This window comes from Coregonus clupeaformis, chromosome 28, assembly GCF_020615455.1.
Source record: "Coregonus clupeaformis isolate EN_2021a chromosome 28, ASM2061545v1, whole genome shotgun sequence".
Classification (NCBI taxonomy): Eukaryota; Metazoa; Chordata; class Actinopteri; order Salmoniformes; family Salmonidae; genus Coregonus; species Coregonus clupeaformis.
Window position 1 is genome coordinate 27,234,374 of NC_059219.1, and position 19,237 is coordinate 27,253,610.

General features: G+C 44.6%; 1 protein-coding gene across 1 annotated transcript in view; it reads left to right on the forward strand.

Moving 5' to 3' along the window:
• LOC121543411 (semaphorin-3ab-like) overlaps nucleotides 1-19,237 on the forward strand; it is a 59,221-nt gene that overhangs the window by 19,538 nt on the left and 20,446 nt on the right. Inside the window, exons 2-6 of the mRNA XM_045208829.1 lie at nucleotides 5,997-6,157; nucleotides 8,647-8,709; nucleotides 14,495-14,614; nucleotides 15,403-15,496; nucleotides 15,614-15,733. Coding sequence (XP_045064764.1) covers nucleotides 5,997-6,157; nucleotides 8,647-8,709; nucleotides 14,495-14,614; nucleotides 15,403-15,496; nucleotides 15,614-15,733 — 558 coding nt within the window. The remainder of the gene's footprint in view (nucleotides 1-5,996; nucleotides 6,158-8,646; nucleotides 8,710-14,494; nucleotides 14,615-15,402; nucleotides 15,497-15,613; nucleotides 15,734-19,237) is intronic.

The following is a 19,237-nucleotide window of genomic DNA, read 5'->3' on the forward strand; positions in this document are numbered from 1 at the left end:
CACACCAGCTCTGACACTTGTTTTTTTCTTAGCCGCTGGTTTACACACCGCCATATCATTGGTGGCCTCTGGTACAATTCCCTGTGATATAATAATGATGAACAATACATTGTCAAAAGTCAATACAAACTGCAAAGTTCTGCATCAGTGTAACAAATAATGTCTGACCTGTGTCCTAGGCCGGTGCCAGGTCTGCAGTGCGCTGGTGCATGACAGAGGCAATGGCACTGTCTTAAAGCCCATGGTAACATAGTGAGCACTTTGAAAAAGAAGTGCTACTATGTGATTACATAGTGCTTTCCCAGCAGAGCAGGAACATGACATGTGATTGAGTACCACAGGAACCTCTGCAGAGTCTAGTGTAACCTGTTCATAGAGACATAACAATTAGTGCTGTACTTACAAAACATTTTTTTCTGCGTTTCATTATAAACTACTGTACACAATTTTCAAAACCCAATTTCTTTTTTTAATTAAGAAAAATTGGCTGTTCTGAAACCTTTGACAAGTAGTGCCAACACTTATCGAAAATTTGAACATTTTGAGTTATCACAGAATCTTTCCCAGTCTTTATTGCCGTCAACAACCCACATCGGTTTGTAAGAATTTCGTTGTGTATTAAGTTTAATGATACAAAATCAGAGCTCAGACTGAGAAACAAACTGATCCACAGTGGAACTTTGTGGAATCATTCTTATTAAATCTGCAACCGCAGCAAAACACAACAAAAAGAAAACTTATCTATCTTAACCTATCTTATCATAATGTTAGAGAACTGTTTATCTGAGAAACCTGAAGCCGATGAGCCTCCTCATTTTTCTTCATGGACCTGTAACATCGCCCTCTCACTGTCACCTCACCGTTAACTACACTTGAGACTGTTTCAATACAGTGATTGGGAGAAAGGGCGCAGCATTAGCCATTAATACATTACTGACTCTTATTTTACGGTCGATACAAACAGCAGTAATATTAAAAAGAGGCTGCAAAACAGAAACTCGTCAGCTCATAACCTTCGCTAGCATAGGGCTAATTTAAGCTAAATAAAGATAAACACGTACCTTCATAATCAAACAGGTAACCTTCAACGAAGAACTTGTAGCCTTTATCAAGCTTCGATCTTGAAGTAAGGGACCACTTGTCAGCAAGTCGTTCTACGTCGTTAAGTCGTATTGGTGGCAGATGTGAAAGGGACTGGGTGAACTCCATAATGATGTGCTACTAGCTAAGCGTTCCTAAGCGACACCGGATGTAAACATAACCTGCATCGCGGCAGAACGGAAGTTGTCTGACGTCACGTGAAAAGGGCCTATGGTGTTCCGTTTCAAGTTGTGAGCACAAACACGTATGAATGCCACCAGGGGACAGACAGGCAAACAAAAGCCAAAGAGAAATATGCTGCTGAAATGAACAAGAAGTCCAAAGACAGATCACTGCAATTGATACTATACACTTTTACAACATTCATTTAGGTTTTTATAATTTTGAAGTACTAACTAACAATGTAATGTTCCTCAATAAAATGTAAGAATTCCTATCATGTAATAGTGTGTATGTCTCGCCGCTTGTCATGTTGTTTGGTTGTTCTGCCATTGTGCTGAGTGTAGAGGGTGTAGGCTGCTGAAATGACCCTCTGTTTAGAGAATGGAAAGATGAAGTGCACTCCTCCAGACAATCACACTTGTGAATTCAATTTGGACAATTTTTTTTTCCAGAGGCTTTTAAAATAAAACAAGGGCCTGGTTATTTTCCATAATGGCGTACAATAGGGAGCGAACAATTTGTTTGAATGAATCAGGAGTATTTGTCGGTTTCGAGGACGTACTTAATGCGAACACATGTTCACGCGTAAAAAGAGTGCTTGCACACATAGAAAGATGTGTTCCTGAACAGGCACAGGCACACACTTATACACACGGACAGACGGACAGACAGATGGACGGACGGACAGATGGACATACGGACAAACAGACCGATGGACGGATGGACAGACAGACAGGTCTGTGGTCCAGATTCAGCCACACCTAAACACCTCACCTGTAGCCAAGCCAAGACAAAGAGCTGTCTTCAGTGTGTGGGGGAGAGCAGGGGACAAGAGGAAGGTTATGAAGAGAAGGAGGTTTGTATAAAGTGAGTGTGTGAGACGGGCAGCAGAGACAGGATATGTGTACGCACGTGTCTGAGTGAAAGAGGTTAGGAGAAGTGTGTGTGTTTGAGAGAGGTGGGAATGCAGGGGCAGAGTGTGTGAGTGAGTGAAAGAGGTTATAACGAGTGTGTGCGTGTGTGTGTTTGTTCGAGTGCAAGGTGGGAGTGTGGTAGTGCGGGGGCAGAGTGTATGTGCGTGTGTGTTTGAGAGAGAGGTGGGAGTGTGGTGGTGTGGGGCAGAGAGTATGTGTGTGAGGTGGAAACTGCTGAGTGGGCTCTGTGTTCCATTGGTTAATGCTGCCATAGCAGAAACACTGATTGGATTACAACTTAGTCTGGGAAGAGGAGTGTGTGTGTGTGTGTGTGTGTGTGTGTGTGTGTGTGTGTGTGATGTGTGCGCGTAGAAAGACAGAGAGTATGTAGTACATGCTAGTGTGTGTGTGTGTGTGTGTAGTGTGTGTATATCTGCTCCCTTGCATTTGTTTGAGAGAAAGAACATTGTGATGTGTGTGTGCTGTGTGTGTACACGTCTCCAAATGAGCGTGTCCTCCCAGGTTCTTAGGTGTCTCGCCCCAGTTCCATCGGCCTCGCAGCCTTGGCGATCCTCAGCTACGATAAAGCCTCGCTGAGCCTACCATCCCACCTTGTCTTACTCTGAGATCACCACGTGTTGAAATATGTGGCATCTGTTTAATCTCCATCCCATCTGGGGGAAACCTCTCGCAATGGATCTCCACGGCTGCCATTATGGAGAGAGCGAGCATTCCTGGCTCCAGGGTTCAACAGTCGCTCACTTTTAAAGGGCTTTTAAAGGGGGCGGGAACTGTCAGATCTAGAGCCAAAATGGCAGAGAGGCAGAATCTCTACCTAACTAGTAACAGAAAGGAAGAGAGGATAGTGCATAGCTGCATACCTTTCTGTTCTGTTTTGAGATGAGCAGATCTCGTCTGTCTTCCTTTTTTTGTCTCTGTTCAATGTCTTGGTACATCCGTCTCACTCTCTTCATCTGGTCTCTGTCTCTCACAAGTCTCCCTCTTCCATTCTCTGTTATTCTCCATCTCTTCCTCACCGTTTGGTTTTTGTATCAAGCAGAAGTTGTATTCAGGTTATCAGTGACAAACCATCTCCATTTAAAAACCTTCACAGTTCAATATGTTCCCTTCTTTTCTCTCTGACCAACTCTCTCCATTTTCCCCTTTACTTACTGTATGTAATATAAGTCCACCTCTTCAAGCATTATCTTCACTGTAAAGCACTTTTCCTTGTGCTCACTATAACTTGTTTCCTGTCCCGGGGCTGTCATAGCTGATTGGTTGATTAGGAGTAAGGGGTTATCTGATAGGCTGTTGGCCCGGTGATGAAATGGGCCAGCCGCTGACGATGCCTCCAGACTCTCTGGATCAGTCAGTCAGTCTCTGTTTGTCTACTTGACATTGCTTCTCTGGTTACATCTGCTCTGCCTGCTGGAGAAGCTGTTAGATGACTGATGAACGTGCATACATAGGCAGGAGCGTGCACACAGAACTGCACACACGTACTGTATAATGCCATACACATGAACAACACACACACACACACACACACACACACACACACACACACACACACACACACACACACACAATCTTGCACAGCTAACCTTGTGGGGACATACAATTCAGTCCCATTCAAAATCCTAACCCTAAACCTAACCCTTACCCGTACTCTTACCCTAACCCTAACCTTAACCCTAACCCTAACCCAAAAACTTAACCCTAACCCTAACCCTAAACCTAACCCTAGCTCCTAACCCTAACCCTAAAACTAACCCTAGCTCCTAACCCTAACCCTAAACCTAATTCTAACCCTAACACTAATTCTAACCTTAACCCTAAACCACCTAGAAATAGCATTTGACCTTGTGGGGACCAACAAAATGTTCCCAGCTGGTCAAATTTTTCTTCTGGACTTCTGGTCACCACAAGTATAGTTAAACACGTCCACACACACACACACACACACACACACACACACACACACACACACACACACACACACACACACACACACACACACACACACACACACTCAGTCAGTCAGTAATATAGGCGACACAGACAGCACAATACTAACACAGTACCACCAACCACTACACACACACCTTGAAAAGCCTCACATTCAGCCTTGAAGCAGCCCTAGTCGACCTAGATGAGCTGTGAGCTGCTTTATTGGGTGATCCACAGTCCCTCCTCCATCACTCTTCTCCTCCTCATCCCCCTCTCATCCCATTGGGAATACCATGGAACACTTGATACGGAGTGATGTTGACACAGACGAGAGGATCACTGACCCCCCCTTCTCCCTCTTCTCTCTATACACACAGATGTCCACGATCTTACCCACAATACACGGGGAGAGTGGGCGCAGATGGCTTCTCTAGGGTTAAGGTTCCAAATGGATCCTATTCCCTATATAGTACACTACTTATGACTAGGACCCATAGAGCTCTGGTCAAAAGTAGTCCACTATGTAGGGTTAATAGGGTGCAATTTGGGGCGATTTTTCTAGCCGTGCATCAATCAGGGTGGGCTCAGAGGAGATCACAGTCCAGACTGTCAGTGGGGATGGTGATGGAAGAGCTAGTGTGTTGAGTGGTGTTGAGACATGGGTTTTTACTGTACCTGTAGGTACTGTACAGCCCATATGTCTACAGTATGTCGAGGGGTGTCTGATATAAGGAGTGTAGTCTGAATGGAAGCAGATACGTAGAAGGGCAGAATTCGACCTCCGAAAAACTGTTAGAGATGCATTGATTATTTTATTATCATACTCACTTATATTAATCATTCTTTTTGATTTTCTAGAAACTTTTTTCGACCAGGTTGGTCGGTTGAGTATCAATTCTGATTTGCATTGAGGGCCCAGAGGCAAAAACACAGCAACACTGTTGTCTTCGGAGTTGGTTATTTTTGTTTGTGTAGTGAAGGCTGGCTTGGCTTTATCTCAGCAGTCTCAACATGCTGTTACTACTGTATGTGTCATCAAAAGTTGCCTTTGGTGATAAACGTTTCAGAGGTTTTGTCTCAGGTTGCGGGATGTTTAGTTGACCTGACAGGTTTATAGGAACTGTGCCTCTGCACATACTGTATTGCACATCTTAACTGACCACACACAGCCCTGCCCCGATAGGCTATAAATGATTCAGCCAATCACACGCTTGGGCAGCTTTTGCGTCATGTTGTGATTGGGTCACGCAGTGTCCACCTCAGAGGCCTCACACCATGCCTGACCAGATCTGTGTGACATCCCAAAGAGCAGTTTTTGGTGACCCTTATTAGAAGTGATGAAGATATCAAGATGTCTAGCTAGAAAAATCTGAACTCCCAGAACTGAAATTCTTCATCTGTCTATGTCACTTTACCAGGAACAGAATCATACAGTACTCTGTTGTGCCTCAATTCATTTGCTGTTGATTATAACCGTAACATTGACTGTCGACATGCAGCGTATCTAAATTTCAGCTCTTTAGATCGAGACATTTTTGTCTGTCTGTTCTAGGGTTGCAGAATTCCTGTAACTTTCCCAAAATTCCCCAGTTTTCCAGAAATCCTGGTTGGGAGGTTCCTGGAATTACAAGGGAATAAGGAGGAAATCCAGGAATCCTCCAACCAGGATTTCTGGAACATTTTGCAACCCTAATCTTTTCCTGTCTCTGTCTGTCTGTCTGTCTGTCTGTCTGTCTGTCTGTCTGTCTGTCTGTCTACTCACCCGTCCATTCATCCATCTGTCCACCTTTCTTCCTCTTCCATCCATCCGTTTGTCTGTCTATCTGCTTTAGACTCACCATGCTCTGTCCTCTGTGTGTGTTTCAGAGATGGTAGAGTCCAATAATCTCATCACCTTCAACGGCCTCACCAACAGCTCCGGCTACGACACCTTCCTATTGGACGAGGAGAGAGGAAGACTGTTGGTGGGCGCCGAGGACCACGTCTTCTCCTTTGACCTGGTCAATCTCAACAGAGAGCACAAACAGGTAAGAGTCCTACTCTTTGACCGCACACACGGTCAACATTATGAAGACAACACAATGACCACACGGACGAGCCAATGACCACACAAAACCAACATTTGCTCTATGGGTCTTGCGTCAATACAGGCATACAATGGACCACTCATTCTCAATCCTTCCAGTAAAAGGCACATAGCCATATACATGAAATAAAATAAACCCAGTTTTAAAGAGTGAATATTGTGTGATTTAGACAGGACGTTCAGTGTATAGGCAAGCCATCTATTTACGAACTGCCAATGAAAACACATAATAGCAAATCTATGGAGCTATGGAAGGGACCTCACTGCCAAATCAAACTCTGAGAGAAGAAGGCTTGGACCGCATTTCCCATAAATACTGAAAAGCTGAAAGCTGACAGAGCTTTCCTATGATGACCTGTATGAATAATTAGCAAAAGGGGGATGGTTGAGTAATTAGAATGCACTTCTCTTCTGTATATTGCAGAGCTATTTCATTACAGTTTTTTCATTGGGACAATTTTCCTCTGTGGAGATGGTTGGGGGACACAAATATAATTTATTAAATGTAATTAAACCAGTTGGTGGACCGGATTCCTATTGACTAGATCTGCTATATGGCATGATCAGGATTTAGGTTCACGTTATATCCAAACCCATCCTAATTGGAAGTTTGGATCCCTGAGTGCAGAGGTCATGCTCATTAGCTAGTGAGCACAGAGTATGATGCTGATTGGCTAGTGAACATAGTGTGATAAAATACCTGTACCCCTTCTGCCCAATCAGCAGCTATGGCAAACATCCTACTGTCAGCTACTGTTACCATATAGGACCAGGAGGTTTTCCTTTCACTTGACCTGACCATGAGATACTCTAGACCCTAGTTAGGATGCATGCTATATGAGAATAGCAACTATTCACTCACGGTCAGGATAGGGTTAAAATTAAAGACCTTTAAAGATCTTTGATTGAGTAGCAGCTCTTTGTTATTCGAGACCCCCTCTCCTCTATCTTTCTTTCCCCCCTCTCTCCATCCATCCTTTTCTAAATCCGCACCTCACCCTCAGGTCTCTCTCTCTCTCTCTCTCTCTCTCTATCCTCTCTTCAACTCTCTGGAGTCCATTACTGTGATTTCCTCCCTCCCTCCTTTTCTCTTTTTCCAGACAGGCCTGTTTTATAATTCCATCAGTCCACCTGGAGCAGGTTATAGGAGAGTTAGGAGTCTTTTTATCTGATTCTGACAGCTATCACAGACGTGGAGATTGATGTGAACAAGAAGCACTGAGGCAGTGGAGAAACTACAAAAGGAGCTTAAGTGCTGAAATACACACACACACACACACACACACACACACTGCATGCATTGCAGAGGCTATTTAAATATGAGAGAATTACATAATTATTTTGGGCCCTTGGCGCGGATATTTTTTTCCCTATTCAGATCTTTGATAATGCAGAGAAAGATAAGTGGGAAATCTAATGCAATTACCCAGATGTGCATTGCAGGTTCCCTTGCTCTGAGAGAAAAGCTCAGCTGATCTTGAAGTGAGATACGCTATGAATAGAAGGGTGTGATGTGTGTGTTTGCTAACCTGCGGTGTGTGGTGTTTTTCCTAGTGCCATGTTCATACCATGTGTGAGTGTGTAAACATGTTCTAGAACCTACCTGCGTTCTGGTACCTGCACTTCTATGACTTGTTCATCTCCTCAACCTTCATGCGTGTGGATGATTATTCCAGTTCTTATTACGAGTCCAGCCCCAACACACATTCTGTTTTTATAATTCAGTTGACACCGGTGGGACGCACACACACGAATGTGACAGATGGTAAGACCATAAGGACAACCATCTTTAATTTAATGTCAGAAACCCTCCAAAGGGCCTCACGAGTGCTCTGGTTACTTAACTTTCAGGAGTGTAAAGCTTATACAGGGGGTTCCCAAACGTTTTTGAACCTTGGTCCACCTAAAGCTTTGGGGGGGAATTCATTTTGACCCAGCAAGTGAATAAGACTAGACCTAATGTTGCTAGCTAGGAGCCAGTCTAAACTGGTAGTGACTTGCTGTATGGAACATGCTGACTTACACTATCCACCCTTTAAAGCTATCTGTCTCTCTAACTTCATGGTTCAACACTCACTTCCCTTCAGCATAACAAGGTAGCAAGCTACGTGCAACACTTAGCATACTCATGCAGAGGTTCTGACCCTTTGATGCAATGGCGAAGGCGTTGGACTAACATTAGCAGGAACCTGGGTTCAATTCCTGGTTAGGCTATCCCCTGAATTCACCACAGAATATTATTGTGCTTTTTCCCTCTCTCTGGTTTTGTATGATGATTCACTCTCTCTGTTCATATGACACATTCTCGCCACTCTTCCTTAGTATACCACTCCCTCACTTCTATGTGATATTGTTGTCTATAATCTCTCTCATGACACATTCCCTCCTCTGTTCCGTATTATAACACTCCCTCTCTCCTCCTTTCCACAGATCGCATGGCCAGCCACGCCCTCAAAGCGGGACGAGTGCAAGTGGGCGGGGAAAGACCTTGGGGTAAGTTCTTCAAGTCACCTTATGACCACTTATGTCACTCCTATGTAGCCTGACATAATAGATGGATGCATGTGGTGTATGTTACCTGCAGGCTATACTTTAACTTGTCAGCACACAGCTTATGCAGGGGAATGTAACTTGCATGTCTGACATGCTGTTAGTGTGTTACCTGCAACATTAGTAACCTATGTGAATTGCATGCGTGATCTATATGAAAAGGAGCTGAAGTCTCGTTCAAGTTAAAGAAGTGTAGACTGAGTGATGAACAACAGACTTGAAAAATAATCAAGAAAATCAAACATACCATTTCTCCCAGATTTCAGTGGCTTTATACAGTTAGTGAATGTATACAATAATTGTATTGCCGTGAATGTGTTCAATATGTGGATGTATGCAATAAGTGACTCTATACAAAAATCAAGGATGTGTGACTTTCCTAATTCATTGAGTTTATACAGTACATGTAGCATTAGCATATGCTATAATGTACAGTAACATGCAGACTAGCTTAGCGGAAGGTAGGGACCAACATGGCACAGACGTCAGTTCAACGTCTAGTTTTTACTTACATTCAATTGAGTTGTCAACTAACGTGAATTCAAAGTGAAACCAACCAAACATCTTCCACGTTGATTCAACATTTAGAAAATGTTTGTTGAATGTAGAAATGACGTGGAAGCAACATTGAAGCAACGTTGATCCAAACTAGCACAGCTGTCGTTGCTAGTTAGTTTCCAAGACCTTGTGATCCCCTGGAAGCATTCCTTTCCCGCTGTGTATGTTTGTTTGTACAGAGAGCAGCTCAGAGAGCACACAACGCTACTCTCACTGTTGGCCTGTTGGCACGGTGGCAAGAACGCAGTACCTCACATCACTCTGTTTATTTATCTACCAATGTTCTGCATGCACAGCTGAACTCAGTGTGTGTGTGTCTGTTTGTGTGTGTGTTTGTGAGAGAGATAAGTGAGTGTGTGTGGGTGTGCCATCTGATTGTGTGCATTATCTCAGAAAGAGAGTGTGTGTGTGTGTGTTATGTATCAGATTGTGTGTGTTATCTCATGTGGGGTTTACACACACCCCTCGAAATGTGTTGTATCTGCTTCTAATTTCATGGCTGGGTGCACATGCAGTGGAGAGGAGGGGGCTCTAGGATTATGTAGGATTACGTAGTTCAGTCCCTAAATCACAGAGGTTCCAGTTGGGTCATAGTCTGTGGCACGTTTTTGGGTTATAAACACAGCACTGCCCTAACACAGATACACACAGACATTCCTACAGTACACATGACCAGATACACTCACGTACTGTGTAACACACACATGTATGCATGGATGCATGCACGCATTCACACACACACACATTGATGAGTCATTTGCGTGCTGCAAAAATGTTTACTCTAGAAAATGAGGCGATGAAAGCTACGTTTTTGTGGGCACGAATGCTTGATTAGGACATTATAAAGGCATTCAGAGCTCCTAAATGGTGAATTTCTCTACTCGCAATCTGGAGCCCTGGAACGAATGCAACAATACAGCACTCTGCCCAGATGTCTTACTGGTGATTCACTGGGCTTCGTACAAGATGACTCAGTAGGTTGGGTAGGATTCAGTCAGGAACATGACTCATTTGATTCAGTTATGGATTATTGCCAAATTCCATAGCCCATGTGCATCTGAGAGGGTTGATTATAGCGATGGGGGAAAAAATCGAAACAGTTACATATTGTGATATTATTTTTGGACGATATGATATTGATATTTGACCTCAAGAAAAAATAAAGTTTTCTACTGTTGGCTGTACCTTTGCCAAAACGCTGGTATTTTTCATCCTATAGCTTGTTCTCCATCTTCTTTTTAAATAGTGAGCCAACATGTTTTCAGCATCCTTATTTCCCTGACTGATCAGAACTCATTCTCATGGTCTCGCTTGTCTCTCTGCAGCAGACATACAGAAAGTGCCTTCAGAAAGTATTCACACCCCGTGACTTTTTCCACATTTTGTTGTGTTACAGCCTGAATTTAAAATGGATTGAATTTAGATTTTTGGTCACTGGCCTACACACAATACCCCATAATGTCAAAGTGGAATTATGTTTTTCAACATTTTTATAAATTAATAAAAAATGTGAAAGCTGAAATGTCTTGAGTCAATAAGTATTCAACCCCTTTGTTATGGCAATCCTAAATAAATCAAAGTGTACCAATGTGCTTAACAGGTCACTTAATTGCATGGACTCACTCTGTGTGCAGTAATAGTGTTTAACATGATTTTTTAATAACTGCCTCATCTCTGTACTCCACAAATACAATTATCTGTAAGGTCCCTCAGTCGAGCAGTGAATTTCAAACAACGATCCAACCACAAAGAACAGGGAGGTTTTCCAATGTCTCGCAAAGAAGGGCACCTATTGGTAGATGGGTAAAAATAAAAAAGCAGACATTGAAAATCCCTTTGAGCATGGTGAAGGTATTAATTACACTTTGGATGGTGTATCAATACACCCAGTCACTACAAAGATACAGGCGTCCTCCCTAACTCAGTTTCCGGAGAGGAAGGAAATCACTCAGGATTTTCACCATAAGGCCAATGGTGACTTTAAAACAGTTACAGCGTTTAATGGCTGTGGAGTAACATGGAGTGACATTGTAGTTGTGGAGTAACATTGTAGTTACTCCACAATACTAACCTAATATTCCAAAACATGCATCCTGTTTGCAACAAGGGACTAAAGTAATACTGCATGTTTTCACTTGGGGCTCATTCTGGGGTATTGTGTGTAGATTGGAGAAAATAATAATATATTTAACCTATGTTGAATTCAGACTGAAACACAACAACATGTAGAATAAGGAAAGGAGTATGAATACTTTCTGAAGGCAATATGTTTGGAACATCAAATCGCAATAAAGTCACAGTATCGAATCGCAATACATATAGAATCGTGATAATCGCAATACTTATCGTATCAGCACCTAAGTATTGTGATAATATCGTATCGTGAGGTCCTTGGCAATTCCCAGCCCTAACAGACAAGTGATTCAGAATATGTAGAATGGCTCAGTGAGTAATGATTCTCATTTAGTCCAGAAGTTCGTATTATCTACAGAACGTTGCATGTTAGGTTCACTGTGTGCTCTCAAAACACGTTCAACCATCTACCTTAAACAAAGCTGCCTACTAATTTCCCCTCGTTTCCAGGGAAAGTAATCAGTTATTCACAATAATGACCCTTCTCTCCACAGAGGATGCAGTGGTATTCAGGTAACGACACAGTTTGTGTGTAGAGAAGTCATTTTTCACCTAGAAAATTGCTGAGTAGCATGTCTGACTAGGCTGAGTAAATGTCTGTCAGTGCCTTGGCACACACACAACATGCACTCAATATCACACACACACACACACACACACACACACACACACACACTCGCGCACACACACAGACACAAACTGCCTGGCTGGAAATGAGTCTAACGACCATGAGAAAACCTAAACATCTCTGTCTGTCAGTAAAATAATTAATGAGACAGTTTATAATGTATATAATAGCAACGTGAGAATGATGGAGGAAAACATTGTTTCTTACATTGCCCTGTCATTGTCAGAACGTTGCCGGAATGTTAGGAAGGCCATAAGGTAAAGTCATTAAGAAGACGTTCACACAAGCAACCCTTGTAACGGTCATGGTTGTGAACCATGTACGGTCGTGGAGCATATCCGGGTTTAGAGGTTGTTGGTTTGCTCCACAGAAAGACTTGTGGGAGGTGAACGCTGGTTGAACACAGACAGGGACATTGGAACTGTTGTTGTGACTATGGGTTGACTGCCAAAGTTTAACTCAATGTTGATATCCTTCAATCCTGTCCAGTTACATTTCAATGACTTTTAGCAGCCATCACACAAAAATCTGGTATTTTAAGTTGACCTTATGGTGGAAACAGGTTACACACTAATGTAGTGTAACTATTGGCCATCTTATTGTTGGATAATATGTTGTATATTATTGAAGATAGGCCAAGGTATACATACTATTTATTCTGTGAGTGATATACTCCAGGAATGGTTTGTTTTCTATTTTCTCGATTTGTTGAACTATCAGCCTTTTTAAACAACTTTTTGGCCCTTCCACTGTCCTGCCTTACTTATTAGCGAAGCAAGGAAATAGATGTGATGTCTCATTGCGGTGAGGGACAGGGAAGCCTGAGGAGTTAGCATCCCTGAGACTAGGGGTAGCTCAGTGCAGACGGAACATAAACCTTTGGTTTAGAATTTTTATTGACACAGAAGGTCCGTATTTATTTTCTTAATGACCCGGGAAAGAGATACGTGTGTCTGTATGTATTAACCTGGAATGGGCTTTGTGTGTGTGTGTGTGTGTGTCAGTCAACTCAAGGTGTGTATTCCTCATCAATGAATCGTGCCTTCATCTTTTTAGCATGTGTGTACCCTACTGAACCCTGTAGAATACTCACCAGAGGCCTAGAACATAAACTAATCCCATTCATTAGGGTTAGCATAAACAGTCTCCCAGCACTGGAACTATTCACATGTGCTGGGGTTGGGACTCCAAATACCTTCAGTAAATCCAACCAGATGGATCACTACAGATCTGACGTGAATACACACACACACGGACGGACATACACACAAACACACACGCACAAACGCACTCAGACGGACAGCCGGGACACACACACACACGGACACGGACACACACACAGACGGACAGATCATTAGAGATCTGATGTGAACATGGGATGCATCCCAAATGGCACCAAATTACCTTTGGGTCTGCCTATGGGCCCTGGTCAAACATAGTGTACTATAAAGGGAATAGGGTGCATTTAGGACACACCATGGCCTGATTTAGCTCACAGGTGGGATTTCCTTCAGCAAAACTGAACGCCACTCAATTTCACAACCAATTTACCACAGCAACTGGAACTGGAAACTCCTACTTCAGATTGCAGGAGCTTTCCGGTAGGGCCAACTACCAAGTCATATTTATGCCTAGTGATCAAATCTGAAGTTGTTTTGGGTTGCACCTACAGCACTTTAAGACAGCTGAAGCATGAACACACACTTTCCTCACTATGTCCTGTAGTTTACTCTGTATTCTAGAACTACTTTGGTAGGCAGAATGTGGTAGCTCAGCTGATCAAGATAACTGCAGATAAGGCACTTAAAATAATGATTGAACTGCAATCAGCAAAACTGGAAAAAACTGTGGTTCAAAGTAGTTATTAGCATATTAACTGAATAGTTGCTTAATTTGCTTAGTTGTAGCTGTATATAATTACACTGATACAATAATTGCTAGATGCTATGTGGACACTTAATTATGGAATCCTCATCATGGGGAAACAGCACCACTGGCACCATCATGGGGAAACAGCACCACTGGCACCATCATGGGGAAACAGCACCACTGGCACCATCATGGGGAAACAGCACCACTGGCACCATCATGGGGAAACAGCACCACTGGCACCATAATGGGGAAACAGCACCACTGGCACCACCCCCGTCATTATTGTTTTTGTTGCTGAGCTGAGGAGCGTCACTCAGCATAGTAAAACAAATAGCACTGCATATTGTGCTCTTCTATCACACATGCAATGATGTCTGAGGGGGAAAATAGTGCTAGTTGTTTCCAGTAACTTCTGTGTTGTAATATCCCAAACAGACATGGCTGTTTCACCTTTAAGGATTTCAGATTTAACGTGTGAGTGTTGTTTGTTTGAGAGTTTGAGACTTGATGAGGTGTTTGTCTCTCATCTCCTTTCAGAAAGAGTGTTCCAACTTCATCCGAGTGCTCCAGCCCTACAACGCCACCCACCTGTATATCTGTGGTACAGGGGCCTTCCACCCCATCTGTGCCTACCTGGAGATGGGCAAACGGGCAGAGGTAAGGGGCACCAACACACACACACTCACACCCCCACCCCCTCTAACCTCCAATAGAATCTCAAATTGCACCATTGTCTCAATGCGAGACAAGGGACTAGATAATTATTTTCTGGTGTGACTATTTCCCACTCATTCAGTGTTTCTAATCAATGATTTCATTTGTGCAAAGTGGGAAAAAAGCTCATTACACAGGCCCACATTAACAAGTGGAAATCATTTACCCACACAACAGTTTAATCAATCATCTTGATAAGCAGATGCAGCTTAATCAATGTTCCCACACAGTGTAACTGTTCAACTGTGGAAAGGGGGGGAAACCACTATCTTGTCCTGCCTTAATATAATGGGTTCTGTGTGTGTGTGTGTGTGTGTGTGTGTGTGTGTGTGTGTGTGTGTGTGTGTGTGTGTGTGTGTGTGTGTGTGTGTGTGTGTGTGTGTGTGTGTGTGTGTGTGTGTGTGTGTGTGTGTGTGTGTGTGTGTGTGTGTGTGTGGTGCTATTTGACATAGATTGACCTGCATGACGGGGTCTGTCAGTCATTAATATACATCTACAAGGGTCAATAAGGTACAGCTCTACTCCACAGTACGTGGTTTCAGGTCTCTAATGACACACTGTGTCCCATATAGTGCACTAATTTGACACACTATTCCCCATTTTGTGAACTTCTTGCAAACCATATTCCTTATGTAGTGCACTAATATGACACTATTCCCTATATAGTTGTTTTGGAATATTCTAAATGGGCTTCCTACAGGCTATTCTTGAACATTGATCTTTCCCTTCAGGACAACATCTTTCGACTGGAGTTGTCCCACTTCGAGAACGGCCGGGGGAAAAGCCCCTACGACCCCAAGATGCTCTCTGCGTCCATCATGTTAGGTGAGTCCGACTCTAATCACACTTGTGATTGGTTGGAGTTCGTGGGGGGACTTCCTGACACCTAACATCTCTAATCTCATTGTCTGATTGTTGCTGACCCTGGTTTCTGATTGGCAGATGGGGAGCTGTACTCTGGCACGTCGGCAGACTTCATGGGAAGGGACTTTGCCATCTTCCGTACCCTGGGGGAGCATCATCCTATCAGGACTGAGCAGCATGATTCTAGATGGCTCAATGGTACAACACAGTGATTTAATATCTTCTTTATGTATCCTTAATTACACAGCTAGATCACATTAAAGCAAATATCTATTTTCCTGTAAAATCATATTAGACACTTCTGATTGATGAAATAGTGTTTGCAGAAGTAAAACTGATTGAAATGAACAAGAGGGAACCGTTGATTTACATTTACATTTACATTTTAGTCATTTAGCAGACGCTCTTATCCAGAGTGACTTACAGGAGCAATTAGGGTTAAGTGCCTTGCTCAAGGGCACATTTACGTCATTTAGCAGACGCTCTTATCCAGAGCGACTTACAAATTGGTGCATTCACCCTATAGCCAGTGGGATAACCACTTTCCAAATTTTATTTATTTATTTATTTTTTTTTTTGGGGGGGGGGGTAGAAGGATTACTTTATCCTATCCCAGGTATTCCTTAAAGAGGTGGGGTTTCAAATGTCTCCGGAAGGTGGTGAGTGACTCCGCTGTCCTGGCGTCGTGAGGGAGCTTGTTCCACCATTGGGGTGCCAGAGCAGCGAACAGTTTTGACTGGGCTGAGCGGGAACTATGCTTCCGCAGAGGAAGGGAGCCAGCAGGCCAGAGGTGGATGAACGCAATGCCCTCGTTTGGGTGTAGGGACTGATCAGAGCCTGAAGGTACGGAGGTGCCGTTCCCCTCACTGCTCCATAGGCAAGCACCATGGTCTTGTAACGGATGCGAGCTTCAACTGGAAGCCAGTGGAGTGTGCGGAGGAGGGGGGTGACGTGAGAGAACTTGGGAAGGTTGAACACCAGACGGGCTGTGGCATTCTGGATGAGTTGTAGGGGTTTAATGGCACAGGCAGGGAGCCCAGCCAACAGCGAGTTGCAGTAATCCAGACGGGAGATGACAAGTGCCTGGATTAGGACCTGTGCCGCTTCCTGTGTTTGGCAGGGTCGTACTCTCCGAATGTTGTAGAGCATGAACCTGCAGGATCGGGTCACCGCCTTGATGTTAGCGGAGAACGACAGGGTGTTGTCCAGGGTCACGCCAAGGCTCTTCGCACTCTGGGAGGAGGACACAACGGAGTTGTCAACCGTGATGGCGAGATCATGGAACGGGCAGTCCTTCCCCGGGAGGAAGAGCAGCTCCGTCTTGCCAGGGTTCAGCTTGAGGTGGTGATCCGTCATCCATACTGATATGTCTGCCAGACATGCAGAGATGCGATTCGCCACCTGGTTATCAGAAGGGGGAAAGGAGAAGATTAGTTGTGTATCGTCAGCGTAGCAATGATAGGAGAGGCCATGTGAGGATATGACAGAGCCAAGTGACTTGGTGTATAGGGAGAAAAGGAGAGGGCCTAGAACTGAGCCCTGGGGGACACCAGTGGTGAGAGCACGTGGTGCGGAGACAGCTTCTCGCCACGCCACTTGGTAGGAGCGACCGGTCAGGTAGGACGCAATCCAGGAGTGAGCCGCGCCGGGAGATGCCCAGCTCGGATAGGGTGGAGAGGGAGGATCTGATGGTTCACAGTATCAAAGGCAGCAGACAGGTCTAGAAGGACAAGAGCAGAGGAGAGAGAGTTAGCTTTAGCAGTGCGGAGAGCCTCCGTGACACAGAGAAGAGCAGTCTCAGTTGAATGACCAGTCCTGAAACCTGACTGGTTTGGATCAAGAAGGTCATTCTGAGAGAGATAGCAAGAGAGTTGGCTAAAGACGGCACGCTCAATAGTTTTGGAAAGAAAAGAAAGAAGGGATACTGGTCTGTAGTTGTTGACATCAGTGGGATCGAGTGTTGGTTTTTTGAGAAGGGGGTGCAACTCTCGCTCTCTTGAAGACGGAAGGGACATAGCCAGCGGTCAAGGATGAGTTGATCAGCGAGGTGAGGTAGGGGAGAAGGTCACCAGAGATGGTCTGGAGAAGAGAGGAGGGGGATGGGGTCAAGCGGGCAGGTTGTTGGGCGGCCTGCAGTCACAAGTCGCAAGATTTTATCTGGAGAGAGAGGGGAGAAAGAAGTCAAAGCATAGGGTAGGGCAGTGTGAGCAGGACCAGCAGTGTCATTAGACTTAACAAACGAGGATCGGATGTCGTCAACCTTCTTTTTCAAAGTGGTTGACGAAGTCATCCACGAGAGGGAGGAGGGGGGGTGGGGGGAGGATTCAGCAGTGAGGAGAATGTGGCAAAGAGCTTCCTAGGGTTAGAGGCAGATGCTTGGAATTTAGAGTGGTAGAAAGTGGCCTTAGCAGCAGAAACAGATGAAGAAAATGTAGAGAGGAGGGAGGAAAAGATGCCAGGTCGGCAGGGAGTTTAGTTTTCTTCCATTTCCGCTCAGCTGCCCGGAGCTCTGTTCTGTGAGCTTGCAATGAGTCGTCAAGCCACGGAGCTGGAGGGGAGGACCGAGCCGGCCGGGAGGATAGGGGACACAGGGAGTCAAAGGATGCAGAAAGGGAGGAGAGGAGGGTTGAGGAGGCAGAATCAGGAGATTGGAGGGAGAAGGATTGAGCAGAGGGAAGAGATGATAGGATGGAAGAGGAGAGAGTAGTAGGAGAGAGAGAGCGAAGGTTGCGGCGGCGCATTACCATCTGTGTAGGGGCAGGGTGAGTAGTGTTGGAGGAGAGCGAGAGAGAAAAGGATACAAAGTAGTGGTCGGAGACATGGAGGGGAGTTGCAGTGAGATTAGTAGAAGAGCAACATCTAGTAAAGATGAAGTCAAGCGTATTGCCTGCCTTGTGAGTAGGGGGGGACGGTGAGAGGGTGAGGTCAAAAGAGGAGAGGAGTGGAAAGAAGGAGGCAGAGAGAAATGAGTCAAATGTAGACGTAGGGAGGTTGAAATCCCCCAAAACTGTGAAGGGTGAGCCATCCTCAGGAAAGGAACTTATCAAGGCGTCAAGCTCATTGATGAACTCTCCAAGGGAACCTGGAGGGCGATAGATGACAAGGATATTAAGCTTAAATGGGCTAGTGACTGTGACAGCGTGGAATTCAAATGAGGAGATAGACAGATGGGTTAGGGGAAAAATTGAGAATGACCACTTGGGAGAGATGAGGATTCCTGTGCCACCACCCCTCTGACCAGATGCTCTCGGGGTATGCGAGAACACATGGTCAGACGAGGAGAGAGCAGTAGGAGTAGCAGTGTTTTCAGTGGTAATCCATGTTTCCGTCAGCGTCAGGAAGTCAAGGGACTGGAGGGTAGCAAAGGCTGGGATGAAGTCAGCCTTGTTGGCAGCAGAACGGCAGTTCCAGAGGCTGCCTGAGACCTGGAACTCCAGGTGTGTGGTGCGTGCAGGGACCACCAGGTTAGAGAGGCAGCAGCCACGCGGTGTGAGGCGTTTGTGTAGCCTGTGCGGAGAGGAGAGAACAGGGATAGGCAGAGGCATAGTTGACAGGCTGTAGCAGATGGCTACAATAATGCAGAGGAGATCGGAATGAAATGAGCTAAACATCTGGGAAAGGATAGAGCAAGGCCTCCCTCACCAAAAAAAATATAACTCTCCCAACTTCCACCTCAGAAACTATAATTGTTTCACTGAACCA